The 19,663-nt window shown below is 41.6% G+C and overlaps 1 protein-coding gene and 1 long non-coding RNA gene across 4 annotated transcripts in view; both read right to left on the bottom strand.

The window, feature by feature from the left end:
• LOC121519676 (sialoadhesin-like) overlaps nucleotides 1–19,085 on the bottom strand; it is a 20,352-nt gene extending 1,267 nt beyond the window's left edge. For 2 of the 3 annotated variants that reach the window (XM_041802501.1, XM_041802491.1), the window contains exons 1-12: nucleotides 18,996–19,085; nucleotides 18,828–18,907; nucleotides 14,989–15,336; nucleotides 14,667–14,882; nucleotides 13,885–14,238; nucleotides 6,119–6,346; nucleotides 5,371–5,637; nucleotides 4,207–4,473; nucleotides 2,299–2,559; nucleotides 1,943–2,203; nucleotides 1,485–1,566; nucleotides 1,313–1,373 (exon numbers count right to left, since the gene is read on the bottom strand). In XM_041802501.1, the coding sequence (XP_041658435.1) occupies nucleotides 1,313–1,373; nucleotides 1,485–1,566; nucleotides 1,943–2,203; nucleotides 2,299–2,559; nucleotides 4,207–4,473; nucleotides 5,371–5,637; nucleotides 6,119–6,346; nucleotides 13,885–14,238; nucleotides 14,667–14,882; nucleotides 14,989–15,336; nucleotides 18,828–18,882 (2,400 nt within the window). In that variant the 5' untranslated portion in view covers nucleotides 18,883–18,907; nucleotides 18,996–19,085. The remainder of the gene's footprint in view (nucleotides 1–1,312; nucleotides 1,374–1,484; nucleotides 1,567–1,942; nucleotides 2,204–2,298; nucleotides 2,560–4,206; nucleotides 4,474–5,370; nucleotides 5,638–6,118; nucleotides 6,347–13,884; nucleotides 14,239–14,666; nucleotides 14,883–14,988; nucleotides 15,337–18,827; nucleotides 18,908–18,995) is intronic. The other variant, XM_041802509.1, reaches the window with a different exon arrangement.
• LOC121519694 lies at nucleotides 6,824–13,873 on the bottom strand. The gene is made up of 2 exons (XR_005992730.1): nucleotides 12,104–13,873; nucleotides 6,824–7,259 (listed from the first exon to the last, which is right to left on the bottom strand). It is a non-coding gene; the product is annotated as an uncharacterized LOC121519694 (long non-coding RNA).
• Nucleotides 19,086–19,663: the final 578 nt, after the last annotated feature.

The raw sequence follows: 19,663 nt of genomic DNA on the forward strand, positions 1-19,663 counted from the left end.
ATTGATGAAAAGGGGTGAGAATGAGGACGAAAAGTGGAAAAGGGGTCAGAAAGTAAAAAATAGGTGAGAAGTGACAAGAAAATGAGTTATAGGTGACATAAAATGGTCCAAATGTGGCAAAAAATGAGTGAAAAGTGAGTCACATGGGCAAAAAGCAGTCAAGAGTGGCAAAATGGGCAAAAAATAGAAAACAAGTGATATTTAGTAGCAAAAGGTAGCTTAAATGGGTGAAAAGTGGTGAAAAAGGGCAAAAATGGGATATAGTGGCAAAAAGAAGTGACAAAAAGGGGCAAAAGAAGAAGAAGCAAGTAGTATTTAATGGCAACAAGTAACTTAAGTGGGTGAAAAATGGCAACAAAAATGGTGAAAAGGGGCTAAAATAGGATAAAAGTGGCATCAAGAAGTGGCTAAAATGGGCAAAAACAAGGAAAAAAGTGGTATTTAATGACAAAAGGTAGCTTAATGGGTGAAAATTGAGAGAGAAAAAAAAAGGTTAAAATTGAAAAAATGGGACCAAACATTTTTTCAGGAGACAATTTGTTAAGGAAGTTCTGCCTCTGTTTCACACAGCTTCTCTGCTCTAAGTGTGACATCATCACTCTAAGCCTCTTCATTTACCCCCGTTTTAACATCTGAGGGAGCTCAAATATTCATGAAGTTTGATCACTGATTATGAGAAATCTGTAAAAGATCTCAATAATGTGATTCCTGAATAGCTGAAGAGTTTGTCTACATTTTAAAGCAAAAATAAAGCCTGTATGTGGAAGTGAGCTGAAGTTATAAGCCTTAGAAGTTGAAACCATTTTAGAGGTTTTAAAGAGCTGGCCCATCTGGAATAATGTTATTTTAGTTTTCGAAAAAAGCAAAATAATTTAGTTCAAAAGTTATAACTAGTATTAAAAAGTAATACAAATAGCTGAAAAGAGCTGAAGAGAAGCCGAAGAGTGTGATAGCTGAATAGTGAAAATGGCCCAAGGAATGCCAAAGTTATAAGGAGCTGAGGAAAGTGCAGATTTGTGAAATTTTGCCATCTGTTCAACATTGTTAAACAAAGTTAAATATTTAAAAAAATTATAAAAGTTAGAAAAAGGAACATATATAGCAGTCGAATGACAAGGAAACTGAATTTTTTAAAGTTCAAACGGTGTCAATACGACAAAATATGAGGAGATAGCCGGCGTGGAAAAGAAGAAGAATAAACAAAATGGCCAATGCGAATATCAATAGTGTGGATGCTTACTCAGCATCCCCACTAGTAACTAAAAATATGGGTCAAAATGAGTGAAATGATACCAGAACTCATGGTTATTACCTGTCCTTCATTGTCCAGCCTTCCTCCAGGCTTGTTGGTTTCTCCTGAGGATCTCTTTTTTCTGGAAAAAAACATTATCACATAAGCAAATCAACATATTCTTTTTCTTAAATGGCTGACTAAATTAAAGCACAGTTTGTGGATAAAACACCATATAAATTGGCCTGCTCACCTTATCAACAGGAAGATGGAGAGGAGGATGACAACCAGAGAAAAAACAGTGACCAATCCAGCAGTTACTGATTTCATTGAACCTAAGAAGCAGAGATCAAATTCCATTAACGCAATCAGAGAATACATTAGAATCATATGACCATTTTATTTCCAGCTAAAGAGTTCGTGGCATTCATGAGCACAGGTGAGAACTTTCCAGCAGTTTACGAACATGTCATGAATCCCACATGGCTTCCCTTAGAAACTTTCTTAAGAACAAATTTCAGAGAAATCTTAGGAAGACATTGGTGAACGTGGCCCATTGCTCTTTGGGCTTTTTAATCGATTCAGAATTGTAGAAATTAACATTTGTGATTCTGAATCCATTCTATGTTTTCCTGCACCTCTGCCAACAGGTGTGCACTCTCACTGGCCTATTTAACTGAAGTAAATCAGTGTGTATTCAGGTTTGCCTACCAGAAACAACAACCAGATGTAAGGTCGAGTTATGGCGTCCTCTTCTGTTGTGAGCTTCACAGTAATAATTCCCACTATGTTCAGATTTAATATTACTGATGATGAAGATCTGTCCTGATGCTACTGATGTTTCTTCATTCTCCTTGTACCAGGTGTAATAAGCTGCTGGGTTAGCATCACTGCTACAGGTCAGATTAAGTGAAGTGCCCTCTACTATGGCAGCAGAGGGACTCAGAGACACAGAGGGAAGTCGTGGGGCGTCTGGGAGAACATGAAAAAAAAAAAGACAAAAACTCACTTGTTTCAAGTTTGTTAAAAGCTATCTGTTGAATTTAATAAGGGATGTTTGTACTTACACTGAACATCAATCCAGAATCCTTTGGAGGTCTTGTGACCATACTTGTTCTCAGATCTGCAGGAGTACATCCCACTGTCCTTGGACCGGATAGTGGTGAAAGAATAAGTGCTGTTTTGTCCCTGAGGTGCTGTTTGGTTCTCCTTGTACCAGGTGTACTTAGCTGCTGGGTTAGCATCACTGCTACAGGTCAGAGTCACTGAACTGCCCTCCATAATCTCATCCACAGGACTCACTGACACTGAGGGAAGCTTTGGAGCATCTGATTGACAAGAAAGAAAAATGCAAAACAACTGAAGTTAAAACCATTGTATTTAAAAAAAAATCATCTTTGAGCTTGGAGAAATAACACTATTCTCTGAATTAACAACAATTATACTAAAAGACGAGAGCAGGTAACCAAAGCCAAAGTCTGCATTGTAAAATAGTGACAAAAATACAGAGGCTTATGGGTAAAAAATTGAAATGCTTCAAAAGCTTTCACTAGTGCCTACGTTTGAGCCAACATTGTTTTGTGGCACATTTTTACCAAAAACTCACTTTGCATTTATTTTAACAGTGGATTAATTCAGACATTTCAGATTAAAAACAGGGATTGTAGGTTTATTAATCTTTGGATTCCTTTCCACTTCACCATTGGATTAATCATTAAGGTTAACTTCCCACCACCTAATGTTCACCAGATTGCAGAGAAATAAGCATTTGACCCCTAAAATGTTCCAGGGCAGAGAGCAGACCCCTGCACTGTTGTGGAGCACTAGTCCAGCTTCTTAGCCTGTTATTAAAGGTGCAGTATGTCATATTAAGCTGAAAAGCACAACTATGGTATCAATATGGGACATAATATTTGTAAGGAGGCCTGTCTAAATTAGTGTTTAACCTCTAAATATATAAAATTGTTCTCTTATTATTTAGTCACTTCTGTGGTACTGCAAACATGCAAGATGCAAAAATCCAAAATAGTATAGCCCATGGAAGGGAAAAAATGTGTTTAAATAGTCAGGTGGTTTAACACTAATTTAGAGATGCCATCAGAAATATTCTCCATTTTCAAAAAAGTTTGCTGTGCTTAACGCTACTGGGCAAATTTTACACACTGCACCTTTAAGGCAACCAACACAAAACAAAAAACATGGGAGCAGGGGCGAAAAGGAGTCATTCTAAAAGGATACGGATGGGACAGGATTACTGCTGTAGGAGTTTGATAGGAAGAGAGGAATGAAACACTCCTTTGTCACCCTCTTCTGTCTACTTGATTGTGAAAAATGTTTTTTATAAGAGTTTTTACTTGGATTAAAGCTTTAGCAAGGAAAACTGAGAGAGAAATTTTGTCTTGATATAAGCAAAACCATGGAGTACCAAGTTCTGATCTTCTAACTGTTGTGCTTACACTGGACATCTATAAACACAGGAGAGGAGTCGATCCATCCATACTGACTGCAGTAGTATGTCCCTCTGTCCTCAGGACTGATGGTGGTGAAACCATAAAGGCCTTGTAGTCCCTGAGGTGCTGTTTGGTTCTCCTTGTACCAGGTGTACTTAGCTGCTGGGTTAGCATCGCTGCTACAGGTCAGAGTCACTGAACTGCCCTCCTTGATTTTACCAGAAGGACTCACTGACAATGAGGGAAGCTTTGGAGCATGTGGAGAAGATGTGTTGGCAGGGTTATGATGAGATGTCATACCACCACAGCTATGGTAGTTCAATCACAAAGTATGAATAACCATGAGCAGCAGAATTTTAGATACTGAGTGTTGTCAAACTAATATTCAACAGTTTAAATCTTGTTCCAAACACTACAAAGAAAACTCCTCAGTTTTAATCTAGTGAACTGCAGCTAGCTGTGAATGATAGCTGAGGGAAGCTGGGATACAAAATGTTCTTCCACAAAGACAGAAAAGATACTCACATTTGACATCAATGATGTGTGCAGATGTTCTCCGCCCCAGACCGTTCTCTGCTGTACACCTATACTCTCCTGCATCAGAGGACTGTATGGAGCTGAAGTTGAGCTGTTGTTCACTGTGAAAGGGTTCAAAGTCTTGGCGTTGGTTCTTCTTGAACCAGGTGATATTAGCGGCTGGGTTAGCATCAGTGCTGCAGGTCAGAGTCACAGAGGAGTTCTCCACTATCTCACCAGGAGGGTTCAAAACTACAGAGGGAACTTTGGGAGCATCTGAGGAAGAAACTGACGTGTGTCACTCAGCAGTTATGTATGTTATTTGTGGTCAGTATTTTTGTCACAGCTGTATGATTCCTACTATGGAGGTACAGTCATAGATCAAGGTATTGGGACCCCTGGAATTTTTCCATAAAATACACCATTTCTCACAGAAATTGTTGCCACTACAAACATGGTGGAGGTTCAAAAATGTTTTGGGCTTGTTATGCTGCCTCTGGCACTGGGTGCCTTGACTGTGTGCAAGGAATCATGAAATCTGGAGACTATCAAAAGATTTTGGGCCGCAATGTAGGGCCTAGTGTCAGAAAGCTGGGTCTGTGTCAGAGGTCATGGATGTTCCAGCAGGACAATGAGCCCAAACATACCTCAAAAAGCACCAAGAAATGGTTGGAGACAAAGCGCTGGAGAGTTTTGAAGTGGATAGCAATGAGTCCGGATCTAAATCCCATTAAACACCTATGAAGAGATCTTAAAATTGCTGTTGCAAGAAGGCACCCTTCAAATTTGAGAGACCTGGAGCAGTTTGAGAAAGAAAAATGGTCAAAAATTCCAGTTGAGAGGTGTAAGAAGCTTGTTGATGGTTATGGGAAACCACTGGTTTCACTTATTTGTTCCCAAGGTTGTGCAACCAAATATTAAGTGGAGAGTGCCAAAAAATTTGTCTGGCCCATTTTTTTGAGTTTTGTGTAAAATTATGTCAATTTTGGCTTCTTTTCCTTCTGCTTTTTTGTGTTGTTCCAATGCATATAAAGGAAATAAACATGTGCATACCAAAAACATTTGTAATTGCAACAATTTCTGGGAGAAATGGTGTATTTTCTAGCTGTGGATGATAGCTGAGGAAAGCTGGGATACAAAATGTTCTTCCACAAAGACAGAAAAGATACTCACATTTGACATCAATGATGTGTGCAGATGTTCTCTGCCCCAGACCGTTCTCTGCTGTACACCTATACTCTCCTGCATCAGAGGACTGGATGGAGCTGAAGATGAGCTGTTGTTCACTGTGAAAGGGTTCAAAGTCTTGGCGTTGGTTCTTCTTGAACCAGGTGAAATTAGCGGCTGGGTTAGCATCAGTGCTGCAGGTCAGGGTCACAGAGGAGTTCTCCACTATCTCACCAGGGGGGTTCAAAACTACAGAGGGAACTTTGGGAGCATCTGAGGAAGAAACTGACGTGTGTCACTCAGCAGTTATGTATGTTATTTGTGGTCAGTATTTCTGTCACAGCTGTATGATTCCTACTATGGAGGTAGAAATGTCTATTTCATATTAAGTCATAACAGCAAAGTCTCTTCTGAGCAAATTCAAGGTACCTGGGCCCTACTAAAGGAACACCGCTCAGTGAAGAAATCCCTTATCTATGGCTATTTGCCTCCCCAACTCAACCGAAACCAGCACTTCACCAGGGCTCTCAGTGGGAACCCTCCTTCGTCAGTGTTTGTCCAGTTAGTCCCACAACACCTCCGGAGGGCTGAACAGTGATCTCCAGCTCTCACCACTTTTCCTTTTCCTTACTTTTCCTGCATTTGAATTTTAATCTTACACGTTTCAGATTACTTCAGTTAGCTTTAAGTGCAATTTTGCTGTAGTATGTGCGTGAAGGTGTGTTTTTGCCATGAAACAGTCGACTTAACTCACACACTGATGGAGAGGGAAATCTCTCATGTCCTTGTAAAGCACAGGAGATCTCATCTTCAAGATCATATCTGATTTTTGTAGTAGATTTACTCTCCCCGGTAACTTTCTGTCCGTTCCTGAACCAGACGTATGAAAGACGATCCGCTTCACTGCAGCTGCTGTGACATCTCAGCTCTGCCTCTGTGGAAGACTGCTGGGTTGTTATCTTCATCACCTTCACCTGTAAAGCTAGATACATGGAAAAGAAACATGTTATTAGTACTAAAAATTAAAGAATGTGGAAACAGATCATTGCAACAGCTATAATCATAGGCAACTTAATACCAATGTGGGCCCCTGGACTACAGGTGTTTGTGAGGCACCCCTCAAATAAAAAAAAAAATAAACTGAATGACTAAGAAAACTATTACCCACATATGTGACATAACAACAACATAACAGATAAGGTGGAGATGACGTCATACAGCGCTGCGCTTGGTCGCTGTGTTATATTTAAGTGAATGAATTCTGTATGTTTAATGTTGTTACCTAACAACTTTGTTCTACACTGAATAAAAATTGAGCGTTTTTGTGTTTTAAGGGGAAAATGGGAAAAAAAACAAGAGGATAATGAAGGGACTCTATCTGGAAAAATAATTTCAATGTTAAACAATGATAAATTGTAACGATATGCCGGACCAAAGGACCCAAAAGCAGACACAGGAATCAAGCACTTTCAAGTCCGTTTAATCAGGAAAAAGGTTCGATACACGGGAGGTCAAAACAAGCAGGCAGAGGTACAAAAAACGGCAGGCTAACTCGGAAACTAGGACGGGAAACTGGGTCAAATAAATCACGAAGGTCAATCAGAAGTAAGGCTCGAAGGAATTGGACACAAAGGAAACAAGACGATCTCGCACAGCAGACAGGGAGTGAATGAGCTAAATACACGAGGAGGGGAACACTCAGCCGGGGATCACCAGGTGCAGTCACTCGACAATCAACACAGGTGAGACACATGAGGATGATCAGGACACAGGGAAACAGGTAGGGATGGGCAGGAAGGAGTGATCTGGAAAAGAGACACAAGGTAAGTATCCAAAATAAAACAGGAAATGACAGACTAGAAACATGAGGGAAAAAGTAACTTAACTAGGTCAACCTGGAGATGTGACAGTACCCCCTCCACGGCTGGCTCCAGGCGGCCCAGGAACATCAGGATGTTCATTGTGGAAGTTTTGATGAGCTCTGGGTCCATGATGTCTCTAGCGGGGGAGCGCTCTTCAGGGCCATAACCCTCCCAATCCACCAGATACTGATAGCCACGGCCTCTTCTTCTGGCGGCTAGCAACTTTTTGACGGTGTAGACTCTTTCTCCATCAGAAACGGGGAGGAGGGGGCTTGGAGGTGGGGACCAGAGGGCTGGATTTGGCGGGTTTAAGTTGACTGACGTGGAATGCAGGATGGACTCTCATGGTTCTGGGTAGTTTTAGTTGGACAGTTACAGGATTAATAACTTTGGAAATAGGAAACGGACCAACGAACCTGGGAGCGAGCTTCTTAGAATCCAGACGCAGAGGCAGGTTTTTAGTGGATAGCCAAACTTTGTGTCCACAGTGATACTTGGGGGCCTCAGACCTTTTGCGATCAGCCGCCGTCTTGTGTCTGGCTGAAGCTCGGAGGAGGGCTTGTCTGGCTCGCTCCCAGGTCCGGCGACAACGTCGCACCAGGGTCCAGGCAGAGGGGACAGATACCTCCTTATCTAGGGCAGGAAAAAGAGGAGGTTGAAAGCCGTACACACACTGAAAGGGGGACATGCCAATTGATGAGTTAATAAGTGAGTTATGTGCATATTCTACCCACACGAGCTGGTTGGACCATGAGGAAGGGTTCTGGGAAGCCAGAATGCGCAGGCCCGTCTCCATTTCTTGATTCATCCGCTCAGTTTGTCCATTCGATTGAGGGTGAAATCCAGAGGAGAGGCTCACAGTGGCTCCAATCAGCGAACAGAATTCCTTCCAGAACCTGGAGGTGAACTGGGGGCCCCGGTCCGACACCACATCTCTAGGAGACCATGTAGACGAAAAACATGGTGCAGCATAGCCTCGGCTGTTTCCTTGGCAGAGGGCAACTTGGGTAAAGGGATAAAATGAGCCATTTTAGAAAATCTGTCCACCACTGTGAGAACAGTGGTGTTACCTTCTGAGGTGGGGAGTCCCGTGACAAAGTCCAGGGATATGTCGGACCAGGGCCTCTTGGGTACCGGAAGAGGATGGAGCAGACCTGCCGGATGCTGATGGGAGACCTTACTGGAGGCACAGGTGGGGCAGGCTGAGATGAATTCCGAAACCTCCTTGTCCATAGAGGGCCACCAGAAACGTTCTTTAAGGACCCCCAGAGTTCGGCTAACACCCGGGTGGCAGGAAAACCGAGAGGAGTGTGCCCATTGGATAACCTGGGAGCGGAGCTCAGGAACAACAAACAGGCTACCAGGTGGACAGTTCACAGGGGGGTTAACATTATGGATGGCCTCCTGGACTTTTCTCTCTATCTCCCAAGTAACATTAGCAACAACACAGGAACGTGGGAGGATCAGTTCAGGTTCTGCTTTTTGCTCCTCATTAGAATGGATTCTAGAGAGAGCATCAGGCTTAACATTCTTATTACCAGGTCGATAGGATAGGGTAAAATTAAAACGATTAAAGAATAATGCCCACCTGGCTTGCCTGGCATTCAGTCTCTTGGCTGTTTGAAGATATTCTAAATTTTTGTGGTCAGTCCACACCAAGAAGGGTTGAGAAGTTCCCTCCAGCCAATGCCTCCACTCCTCCAGTGCCACTTTGACTGCCAGCAGCTCCCGGTTGCCTACATCGTAGTTGCGTTCAGCTGCAGAAAGCTTGCGTGACAGGAAGGCACAGGGGTGGAGACGATCATCCTTGGAAGAACGTTGAGACAATACAGCTCCAATGCCTACATCAGATGCGTCTACCTCAACAACAAACTGATTGTTAGTGTCAGGCAGAATGAGGACAGGAGCAGAAGAAAAACAGTTCTTAAGTCTGACAAAAGCTGCATCAGCAGCAGAGTTCCACAAAAATTGCCTCTTAGAGGAGGTAAGCTCATGCAGGGGTGAGGCAATAATGCTAAAGTTCGAATGAATTTTCTATAAAAGTTGGCAAACCCCAGAAATCTTTGAAGTTCTTTGCGGGAAGAAGGTACTGGCCAATCTTTGACAGCACTAACCTTTTCAGGGTCCATCTGGATCTGACCTTCTGCAATGATGTATCCTAAGAAGGTAACGGAAGGTCTGTGAAACTCACATTTCTCGGCTTTGACGAAAAGCTGGTTCTGAAAGAGGCGCTCCAGGACCTTTCTGACATGGCTGATGTGGGTTTGCTCATCCGAGGAAAAAATTAGGATATCATCCAAGTAAACGAATACAAAGTCATTTAACATATCCCGCAGAACGTCATTGACCAGGGCTTGAAAAACTGCAGGAGCGTTAGTAAGGCCAAAGGGCATAACTAAATATTCGTAGTGACCCGTGGGAGTGTTAAATGCTGTCTTCCATTCATCCCCTCCCTTATTCTGACTAGGTGATAAGCATTTCGCAGATCCAGCTTAGTGAATATTTTAGCTTCACTTAATTGTTCAAAAGCAGATGAGATCAAAGGGAGGGGGTACCTGTTTTCACGGTGATGTTGTTAAGGCCCCTGTAGTCAATGCATGGCGAGCGATTTGTCCTTCTTGTCCACAAATAAGAAACCATCTCCTGCAGGTGAAGAGGACGGCCGAATTATCCCTGCCGCCAGAGACTCCTCCACATACTTCTCCATTGCCTGTCTTTCGGGAGCAGAGAGAGAGTAAAGTCTCCCTTGGGAGGAAACGTTCAGGTAAGAGATCAATGGCACAGTCATAAAGTCTGTGTGGAGGTAGGGATTTAGCTTTAGCTTTGTTGAAAACTTCCTTCAGGTCATGGTAAAAGTCAGGAACTTGGGATAAGTCAGGGTAATCAGAGTCAGGGTGAGGTACTGTTACCGGAACTTTCTGGGGTTTACTATGAAAACAAGTCAGACTGCACTTTATTCCCCAGTCAGTTATTTGTCCTGAAGCCCAATCAATCTTAGGGTTGTGAATCTCGAGCCAGGGTCTCCTAAGATTATCTCATGATTGAGGAGTCAAAAACATGAAAACTGATTTGTTCACTGTGTGAGTCAGGAAAGCGAATGGTCACAGACTGGGTGCGGTGAGTAATTCTGCCCATTGAACTGCCATTAACGCGCAGACCTCCAGGGGATGATTCAGGTTGAAAGTCGTAAGGCCGAGTCTCCTAACCAGGAGAGAGTTCATCAGATTAGCATCAGATCCTGAATCAATGAATGCTTTCACAGTCTTAATGTCTTTTGCTTCAATGGAGACTTCAGGGAGTAATTGGGCAGGATTGTTAAATATGAGGTTGCGACTCACCACAGTCTGTAGTCTAGGGGATCTCCGTCTGATAGGGCAGTCAACCAAAAGATGACCCAGTTGTCCACAATAGATGCAGCGGCCCTCCTTCATTCGGACGGAGGCGCTCATCTGGAGTGAGCCTGGTGCGGCCTAGCTGCATGGGTTCCTCAGGTTGGGCATCGGTGACCAGCGGGAGTGAGGCAGGTCTTCTCCTGGCCTGGGGAAGATCAGCTGGGCTGGACCTCCTAGTGTAAGCAGGATAAAAACGTTCCCGCTGCCTGCCTCTATCCTTCTCTCTTTCTAAGAGTCTCTTATCAATTTTAATGGCCAGAGCAATCAAAGAATCTAAATCTTGAGGAAGATCAAAAGTCACTAGATGGTCCTTTAATTTCTCAGATAAGCCTTCAAAAAAGGCATCAAGCAGGGCAGTGGAATTCCAATCACTTTCAGCAGATAATGTTCTAAATTCAATGGCGTAGTCAGACACATTTATACGCCCTGCTTAATTCTAGTTAAGGCCCTGGCTGCTTCTCTGCCTGGCTGAATGTTTTGAAATACCTGAGTAAAGGCTTTAGTGAACGCCGCCAAGGAGTTACAGATGTCCGATCTCCTGCCCCACTCCGCAGTGGCCCAACGGCTGGCTCTATCCGTCAGGTGAGAGGCGATGAAGGCGATCTTGACCCGGTCCGAGGGGAAGGCAGCTGCGTTGAGTTCAAGTGAAGCTCACACTGTGTCAAGAACGTCTTGCAGTCGCCAGAATCCCGGAGAATTTCTCTGGTCTGGAAAGCTGGGGAACGAGTGAGGAGAAGCTGCAGGCAGAGAAGGCTGGGTCGCCGGCTCAGGAGGCAGAGGAGGAGCGTTATCATTTTTCGACAGGTTGATCTGGATCATCTGCGTGATGGTGCTGAGCTGTGCTCCCAACTCAGCCGTGGTAGTCTCTTGTCGTCCGGCCAACTGCTGCACTAACTGTCCAAGCGCTTTAATTTGCTCATCCTGTTGAGCAAGGCGCTGACCCTGCGCTTTGAGCGCCTGTCGCAGGTCAGAGTCTGCTGGATCCATTGTTGGCGAGATCGTGCTGTAACGATATGCCGGACCAAAGGACCCAAAAGCAGACACAGGAATCAAGCACTTTCAAGTCCGTTTAATCAGGAAAAAGGTTCGATACACGGGAGGTCAAAACAAGCAGGCAGAGGTACAAAAAACGGCAGGCTAACTCGGAAACTAGGACGGGAAACTGGGTCAAATAAATCACGAAGGTCAATCAGAAGTAAGGCTCGAAGGAATTGGACACAAAGGAAACAAGACGATCTCGCACAGCAGACAGGGAGTGAATGAGCTAAATACACGAGGAGGGGAACACTCAGCCGGGGATCACCAGGTGCAGTCACTCGACAATCAACACAGGTGAGACACATGAGGATGATCAGGACACAGGGAAACAGGTAGGGATGGGCAGGAAGGAGTGATCTGGAAAAGAGACACAAGGTAAGTATCCAAAATAAAACAGGAAATGACAGACTAGAAACATGAGGGAAAAAGTAACTTAACTAGGTCAACCTGGAGATGTGACATAAATATAAAGAAATGTATGTGACACAATGCCTGGGACAATAATCAATAAATTAATTAGTTGCATGATAGATGAAAATGAACTAAATAATTTTGCCAGCCTTGATATATTGCCATGTGCATGCATGTTTGTTTTCCTCGTCTCTCGCCTCCAAACAGGCTGGATGACAAGAGGGTTCACTCTGTGCATCGGTCTCAGCACCTGGGCGCGTTTGTTCCATAGAATGAACGGAGTGAACCCTGTGGTCAGACATCCAGTCTCTTTGTCTCTGTGGGGGGAGGCGGGGCCGCTAGCATACACACACAGAGTGCAGGAAGTGAGCCTCGTAAGAAGCAACGCAAGGTAACGTGGTAGAAATTAGGATTAAAACAGATGATTGCAAAGCCAAATGCCACGGCCCTGGTGTGGGAATTTTTCGGCTTCAAACCGAATGAGCAAGCTGAGCCCATCAACACAGACGAACCAGTATGCAAAATCTGTTTAAAAGTGGTGGCAACAAAAAAAAGGCAACACAACAAACTTGCATTCCCAACCAAAACATAACCACCTGACCCAGCTTGACCAGCTGGGGAAGAAACTGCACCTCGAGATGCAGAGCCTTCGTCCTGACACTCAGCACTCACTGAGGCGTTTGGCCGACAAAGTAAATACAAACAGAACAGCGCAAAATGGTGTGCGCTCACAGAAAGTGTAGTTTGCAAAAGAAATGCTGCCCTTTAATACAGTTGAAAAGCCAGCATTTTGAGAAAGAAAGTCTGTGGCTTTTGGCAGAATTTCAATATAGAATTAACTCTTTTTTATTTGTTTTGTTTTCTGAGCACCACTGGGATGTGAACGCTTCATTTTTCCTTTAGTTAACTCTGCTTCTGCTAAATGAAAAGGCTGACTAACCAGAAACCCAAGCATCGAGGAATTTTAGTAGAGGACCCTCCAGGTGTGAGGTCCTGGGCTGCAGACTGAGGTAGCCCATGCGTTAATGCGCCTATGGCTATAATGCCTGTGTCAGAAACCACTCACTCATTCCCTACTCCCTATCCACTATATAGTGTGCTGCATATAGTCGACTATTTAGTGGACTCAACTGCAAAATACAAAAATGATATTGGACACTACTCCGGCCGTGGGAAATGACGTCATCACCGTCTCACAGTTAAAACGTTTAGCAACAACAGCTCGTAGATTTCTATGACAAGGGCTGAGGATCGAAATTAATGGTACAATTTCACTGAAAACTGATATTAAATGTGATGCCCCCCCCCAAAAAAATACTAATAGATAAAAAGCTTGTGTCTTTAGTGCCAAAATAGTCTACATTTTTGTGTGTAATGTAACTTATTTTTCCATTAAGATGATGGTCTCATGTCTTGTAATCCTCAGAGTTATTCCGTTTTAAATCTCTGTTCTTTGCATTTTGATGACTCGCCAGGGGGACAGGAAGTGGGGAACAACCAAAGATAAAAAAACGGATGAAAGTTTATACTTAACAACTCTACATACATTGAGTATGATCCCTACACTTAACAAATAAAGTGTTTTTTTTCTACAGTTTAACAGCTTAACCTGGCATGGAGGAAATGTAAATATAAATTATTCTGCAGACAGCCACTTGTATGAAAGCTTTGGCCCGGTTGAGAAAACTGAGTTTGGACACAAGCCCAACATGTACCAACTTAAACAGTTGAAATATAAACTAATAGTGACTGACCAAAATCAATATTTCCAGTATTTTTAATGAACTGTGTTGTGTTTCTGTATTGGTCATCTGTACCTGCTACAGTCAGAGTTGTACCATGTAAACTGGTCCCCCATCCAGAGCTTCCTGCTGTAAATGTGAAACGATAGACGGCTGAATCGCTATCTCTCAGCTCAGAGATTCTCAGGGTGGTGTCTCCTCTCTTAGGCTCAGTGACCTGAACACGATTTCCATACTGGGAATCTTCTCTGAGGTCTTCAGGTTGTAGGTCATGTTGCCCCTGCTGACTTTGCTCAGATCTGAACCAGAATTTTGACTTGATGCTTCCATAACTTCTGTAAGAACAAGAGATGTCCACTGATGAGCCTCTGGAGGCGCAGATGGTTCTGTGAGTGTATTTCACTTTGTTACAGGAAGAATCATAGTAACCTGAAAGATACAAAAAGACCATTTTCACCCCTTAAAGCCGTTTGAATCATTTTTGATACATACTTTTATGATACCTCTATCTAATCAATATGTAATTAATTAATAAAAAAAACCCTCTGAATACAATCTGAAAAACGATAAAAAAAAATGCCCTAAAGTGGATTATCAGTTACCAAAAAACACTTAATGTAGCAAATTGAATACATTTTATGGAAATTTAGAATTTTTTGGATTTCAGTAGAAAGTTAAAAAAAAATTTCAGTTCCAAGAAATGAGAATTTTCTGGCTATAATCTGTGTCTTCAGGTGTTAAGGGGTTAACTCAGAATTGGTTAAAATCAGAAATGTTGCAGCAATCTTAAAAATACAGAACAATACTTCATCTGTCAGATGCTGTTATGTTTGTGTCAGATGGTGAAGTAAACTCACAGTACAGAGGAGAGGGGAAATCCTCATAGTCTTTCAAAGCACAGGAGTAGCTGTCTGCATAAACATAACCAGCTGAATAGGAAGATTTCTCTACAGAAATTTTGTGTCCATTCTTGTACCACACATAGGAGATATCATGAGGTGAGGAACAACGGCTGAAACATTTCAGTTCTAGAGTGGAATATGCAGAAGTTCTCTGAACCTGAAGATCTGGATCTGTGGAGGAGAAATAAGGTTATTTTACAGATCACTGTCAACGATCACAAATATACAAAACTGCTGCTTTGTTTTGTTGTTAAAATGAAAATAGAAATCACGTTACCTGTGACAGACAAAATGACTCCAGGGTCACCTGTAAATCTGCCACCAGCTTGGTTTGTTATGAACCTGAACTTGTATGTAGCTGAGTCGCTCTTCTTCACGTTAGTGATTCTCAGAGTGCAGCGTTTCTCTTTACAACTGTACGTCACACGTCCTGTGTACTGTGAGTCTGTTCTCACATCAACATGTTCATTATTCTGCATTTTAGTAAACCAGAATGATTCAGTAACTCTATAATTGCCAGAACTTGGATATGTGTAGGTGCAGCTTAGTTCCACTGTTGATCCTTCCAAGGCACAGACTTTAGTTTGTGAATAAGTCACTCCCCAGCCAATCTGACTCTGGAGCACTAAAACACAGAGAACAGATGGAACTACAGTTAGAAACGTGAAAAGATCTGGAGTTTCATTCATAGTGGAGATGCTAAGACTACTGGTACTCTTAAAAATGTTTGCAAATGTATTAAGAACTAGATCAAAATTGCAATTTCAGGTGAAATTGCGCAGGGATGCTGTGGGCTGAATTGTGAAAGAATGGCTGAAAATAGCCCAAAGCACAAAAATAGCAAAAAATAACATTAAAATAGCACAAAATAGCGTAAAGTGGCATAAAAGTAGCTGAAAATAGTGGTCAACAGCTAAAAAACAATAAAAATAGCAGAAAGTAGCCTAAAAAGAAGCTTAAAATAGCCTAAGAATTGCTGAAAGTAGCATAAAAATAGCTGAAAATAGCCTAAAAGTAGCTCTAAAAGGAATTTAATGGCTGAAAAAGCACAGAAGCAGCTTAAAATCACATTAAAATAGCTGAAAAAAGTAGAAAAATAGCTGAAAATAGCATGAAATAGCATTAAGGGGCATAAAAGTAGCTGAAAATGATGGTCAATAGCTAAAAGAAAATAAAAATAGCTGAAAGCCTAAAAATATCTGAAATTAACTTAGGAATAGCTGAAAATAGCATAAAAATAGTTTAAAAATAGCCTAAAAGTGGCAAAAATGGCATTTAATGGCTTAAAAAGCATAGACATAACTTTAAATAGCGTAAATAGCTGAAAATAGTAGAAAAATAGATGAAAATAGGATAAAAGCTGAAGAGTGCAATACCTGATTTGTGAAGAATGTGAAATCATTGCTTAAAATATAGAATTTTGTTAACAAAAAATTGACCACTTCCTCATTGACAGAGTAGCCTCTTGAGTCTAAAGGCTGAATGTGGTGGAGATATTGTTCACAGCAGTGTTACTTAACCCTGAGCCAAATTGTTGAAAAATACCTTTGCAAGAGCCACAATCTAAGCGGTGAAGCAAAAACAGCTTGAAGTACAATAACATTAAGTTAAAGGTGGCAAAAATGGTCAAAAAGCCACAAAAATGAGTGGAAAGGGGTGAGAATGGGGACGAAAAGTGAAAAATGGGCCAGAAAGTAGCAAAAATGGGTGAGAAGTGACAAAAAAGGAGTTAAAACTGAGATAAAATGGTCCAAATGTGGCAAAAAATGAGGAAGTAAGTGGTATTCAATGGCAACAGGTAACTTCAATGGGTGAAAAATGGAAAAAAAAAAAAATGGTGAAAAGGGGTAAAATGGGATAAAAGTGGCAACAAGAAGTGGCTATACTGGGCAAAAACAAGGAAAAAAGTGGTATTTAATGACAAAAGGTAGCTTAATGGGTGAAAATTGGGAGAAAAAATGGGCAAAAATGGGACCAAATATTTCATTCAGGAGAGCAGTTTGTGTGGGAAGTTCAGCTTCTGTTTCACACAGCTTCTGAGCTCTAAGTGTGACATCATCACTCTAAGGCTCTTCATTTATCCCCATTGTAAACGTTAGAGAGAGCTCAAATATTCATGAAGTTTGATCAGTGATTATGAGAACTCTGTAAAAGATATCAATAATGTGAATAATTACTAAATAGCTGAAGAGTTTGTCTACGTTTTAAAGCAAAAATAAAGTCTGTATGTGGAAGTGAGCTGAAGCTATAAGCCTTAGAAGTTGAAACAGTTGTAGAGGATTTAAAGAGCTGGCCCATCTGGAATAATGTTTTTTTTTAGTTGTAGAAAAAGCAAAATAGTTCAAAAAGTATAAATAGTATTAAAAAGTAATATAAATAGCTGAAAAGAGCACAAGAAGCTGAAAAGTATGAAAGCAGAATACTGAAAATAGCCAAAGAAATGCCAAAGGTATGAGGAGCTGAAGAAAGTGCAGGTTTGGGAAATTTTGCCATCTGTTTAACATTGTTAAACAAAGTTAAATATTTAAATAATTATAAAAGTTAGAAATGAGAAAGGATATAGCAGTCAAATGTCGAAGAAACGGAATGTTTTAACGTTTAAATGATGTCGATAAGACAAAGTATGAAGGAGGAGATAGCCGAGAAGAAGAGGAATAATACACAAAATGGCTGACGTGAATATCAATAGTGTGGATGCTCAGCATCCCCTCTAATAAAACACTGAAAGAGCTGGTCAGCTGTCCAACCTGGGCAATCATGGGAGAAGGACCTTAGTAAGAGAGGAGACCAAGAACCTGATGGTCACTCTGACTGTTTCTCAAAGTCCAGGATCCTTCCTCAGTCAGAACTATCCTCCCTAGTCAGGTCCCCTTGGAGACGAGACCAGAGTCCTCCCCAGCAACTCTTGAACACACATCTGGAACAGGCTAGCGAGTGTGACTACGTCATAGGAAAGGTCACGCCTACATACGCGGCAGCCAATTAATCAGCTATCACATCATCATATAATCATAATATATATAATAATATGATCATATAATCACACTGATCATTTCATATACTCATACAATATCATTCTATGATATAATATTATATGGCGCTACTTTTACCCATCATGCTTTACTTTGATATGAAATGATGATGAAAACAGATTTATGGGAACCTTCAGTGCAACAATTCATTTGCAGCCTTCCCCTGAACTGTCAACAATCCTGTCTCTGAGCTCTGCAGCTCCTCTGACCTTTGACCCTTGGTTTCTGCTCTGATATCATTGTCAGCTGTGAGGCCTTCTATAGAGAGGTGTGAGCCTTTAGAATCAGGTCCAATCAGTTTAATTTAGCACAGGTGGACTCCAGATGAGGAAAGAGATGAGGAAACATCTCAGCAAAGATCAGAGAATTACAGTGTTGTTGTAGAGGGGCTGTATACTTATGTCAGTGTGATATTTCAGGTTTATATTTTTTATAAATTTACCCCCAAAAAAGGGGAATTCTGTTTGCACTTTGTCATGATGAGGTATTAAGTGTAGATTTATGAGGTTTTTTACTGTAGCATCAGGCTGAAACATCAGAAAACTGAAAGAAGAGACGAGGGTCTGAATGTTCCCCCAGACTAAAAACTAAGACTACGTCTACAAAGGTGCTAAAGTTAACACTGCATTGAATGTGAATGTGAAAACAGCTTATTGAGAGTCTGGTTGTGTATTCACCCTTCAGTCTGGTGTCTGAATGTGCTGAGACTTCATAAAAAACTGTGACACTGTGTTTTTGAGATGATAAAGGCAGGGATGTGTTAAAAGTTTGGTTCCTGTTTTTAGAGGTTATTTTTCTCTAATAAAGGAAATGCAGTAACTTTAAATTACTCAATCTTTTACATGCACCACTTACAACACAAATCATAAAACCAACTCTTACTGTACAATGATAAAAACACTTTTGATATGAATTTAAAAAATGATTTTTGAAAACTTTAAACTCACTCAGATGTGGAAACATGATGATTCAAAAACACAGTTTGGAAAAAATAAATCAGATGTACTAAAGCTCTCAGTCTGAGCCTTCACTTCTAAAATACACACAAACACTTCAATTCTGAATGAATGATTGAATACAGTACCTGGCACAGAGAGAAGGAAGATAACCAACCCAGTCACCGCTGCTCTCACAGTCATGGCTGCTCCTCTTCTCCCTGTTTGACTGCAGAAATACAGAAAAAGACACTGGCAGGAGGACTGAACATGACCTGAGTCAATAAATAATCATATCAATAAGTAAGTCTACTTACAACAGGGAGGAGATGTTTACTCTGCCGCACAAGCTCCTCTGTGGTCATCAGAAGGAAGAAGTCAGGCTGTTAAAGTGAACAACTTCCTTCCCCTTCACACTGTTGATATGCATGAAAGGCTAACTTTAACCAATGATTGCTTTTAAAGCCATATAAAGCCCTAATACTGCTGACTGACTGATGTTTACTGGGCTGGTCTGAAAATCAAGCCGACTCAGTCAAGGAGCATCTCAGTATGTCGAGGACAGGTAGTGGACAGTGGAGCGCAAAATAAACCAAACTGCAGTCAGCTCCCTGAACTCTTCACTGACAGATTGCTTCCTCTTCTCCTAAACACTTCTACTCCACTTTCTTTCCTCTGGATACTGAAATCTCCCAGGACAGGATCCTGCCATTTTATCACTCATCCCTGTTTTCTGGTTGTACCAGTTAGTAGCAAATATGGAGAGCACAGAATGCTATAGAACAGTGGTTTTCAAAGTGTGAGGCGGGCCTCCCCTGGGGGGGCGCCACAGAAATTCTGGGGAGGCCCGGAACCATACACCAGAAAAAAGGTTATTTGCTTTGCTAACTTCTGCTGTGCATGGAGCAACAAGAATAAACTTATAGTTACTATAAGGACTATGCTATAGAGCAGTGTTACTCAACCAAAGAGCTAAATTATTTTT

Source organism: Cheilinus undulatus, linkage group 2, assembly GCF_018320785.1.
Source record: "Cheilinus undulatus linkage group 2, ASM1832078v1, whole genome shotgun sequence".
Classification (NCBI taxonomy): domain Eukaryota; kingdom Metazoa; phylum Chordata; class Actinopteri; order Labriformes; family Labridae; genus Cheilinus; species Cheilinus undulatus.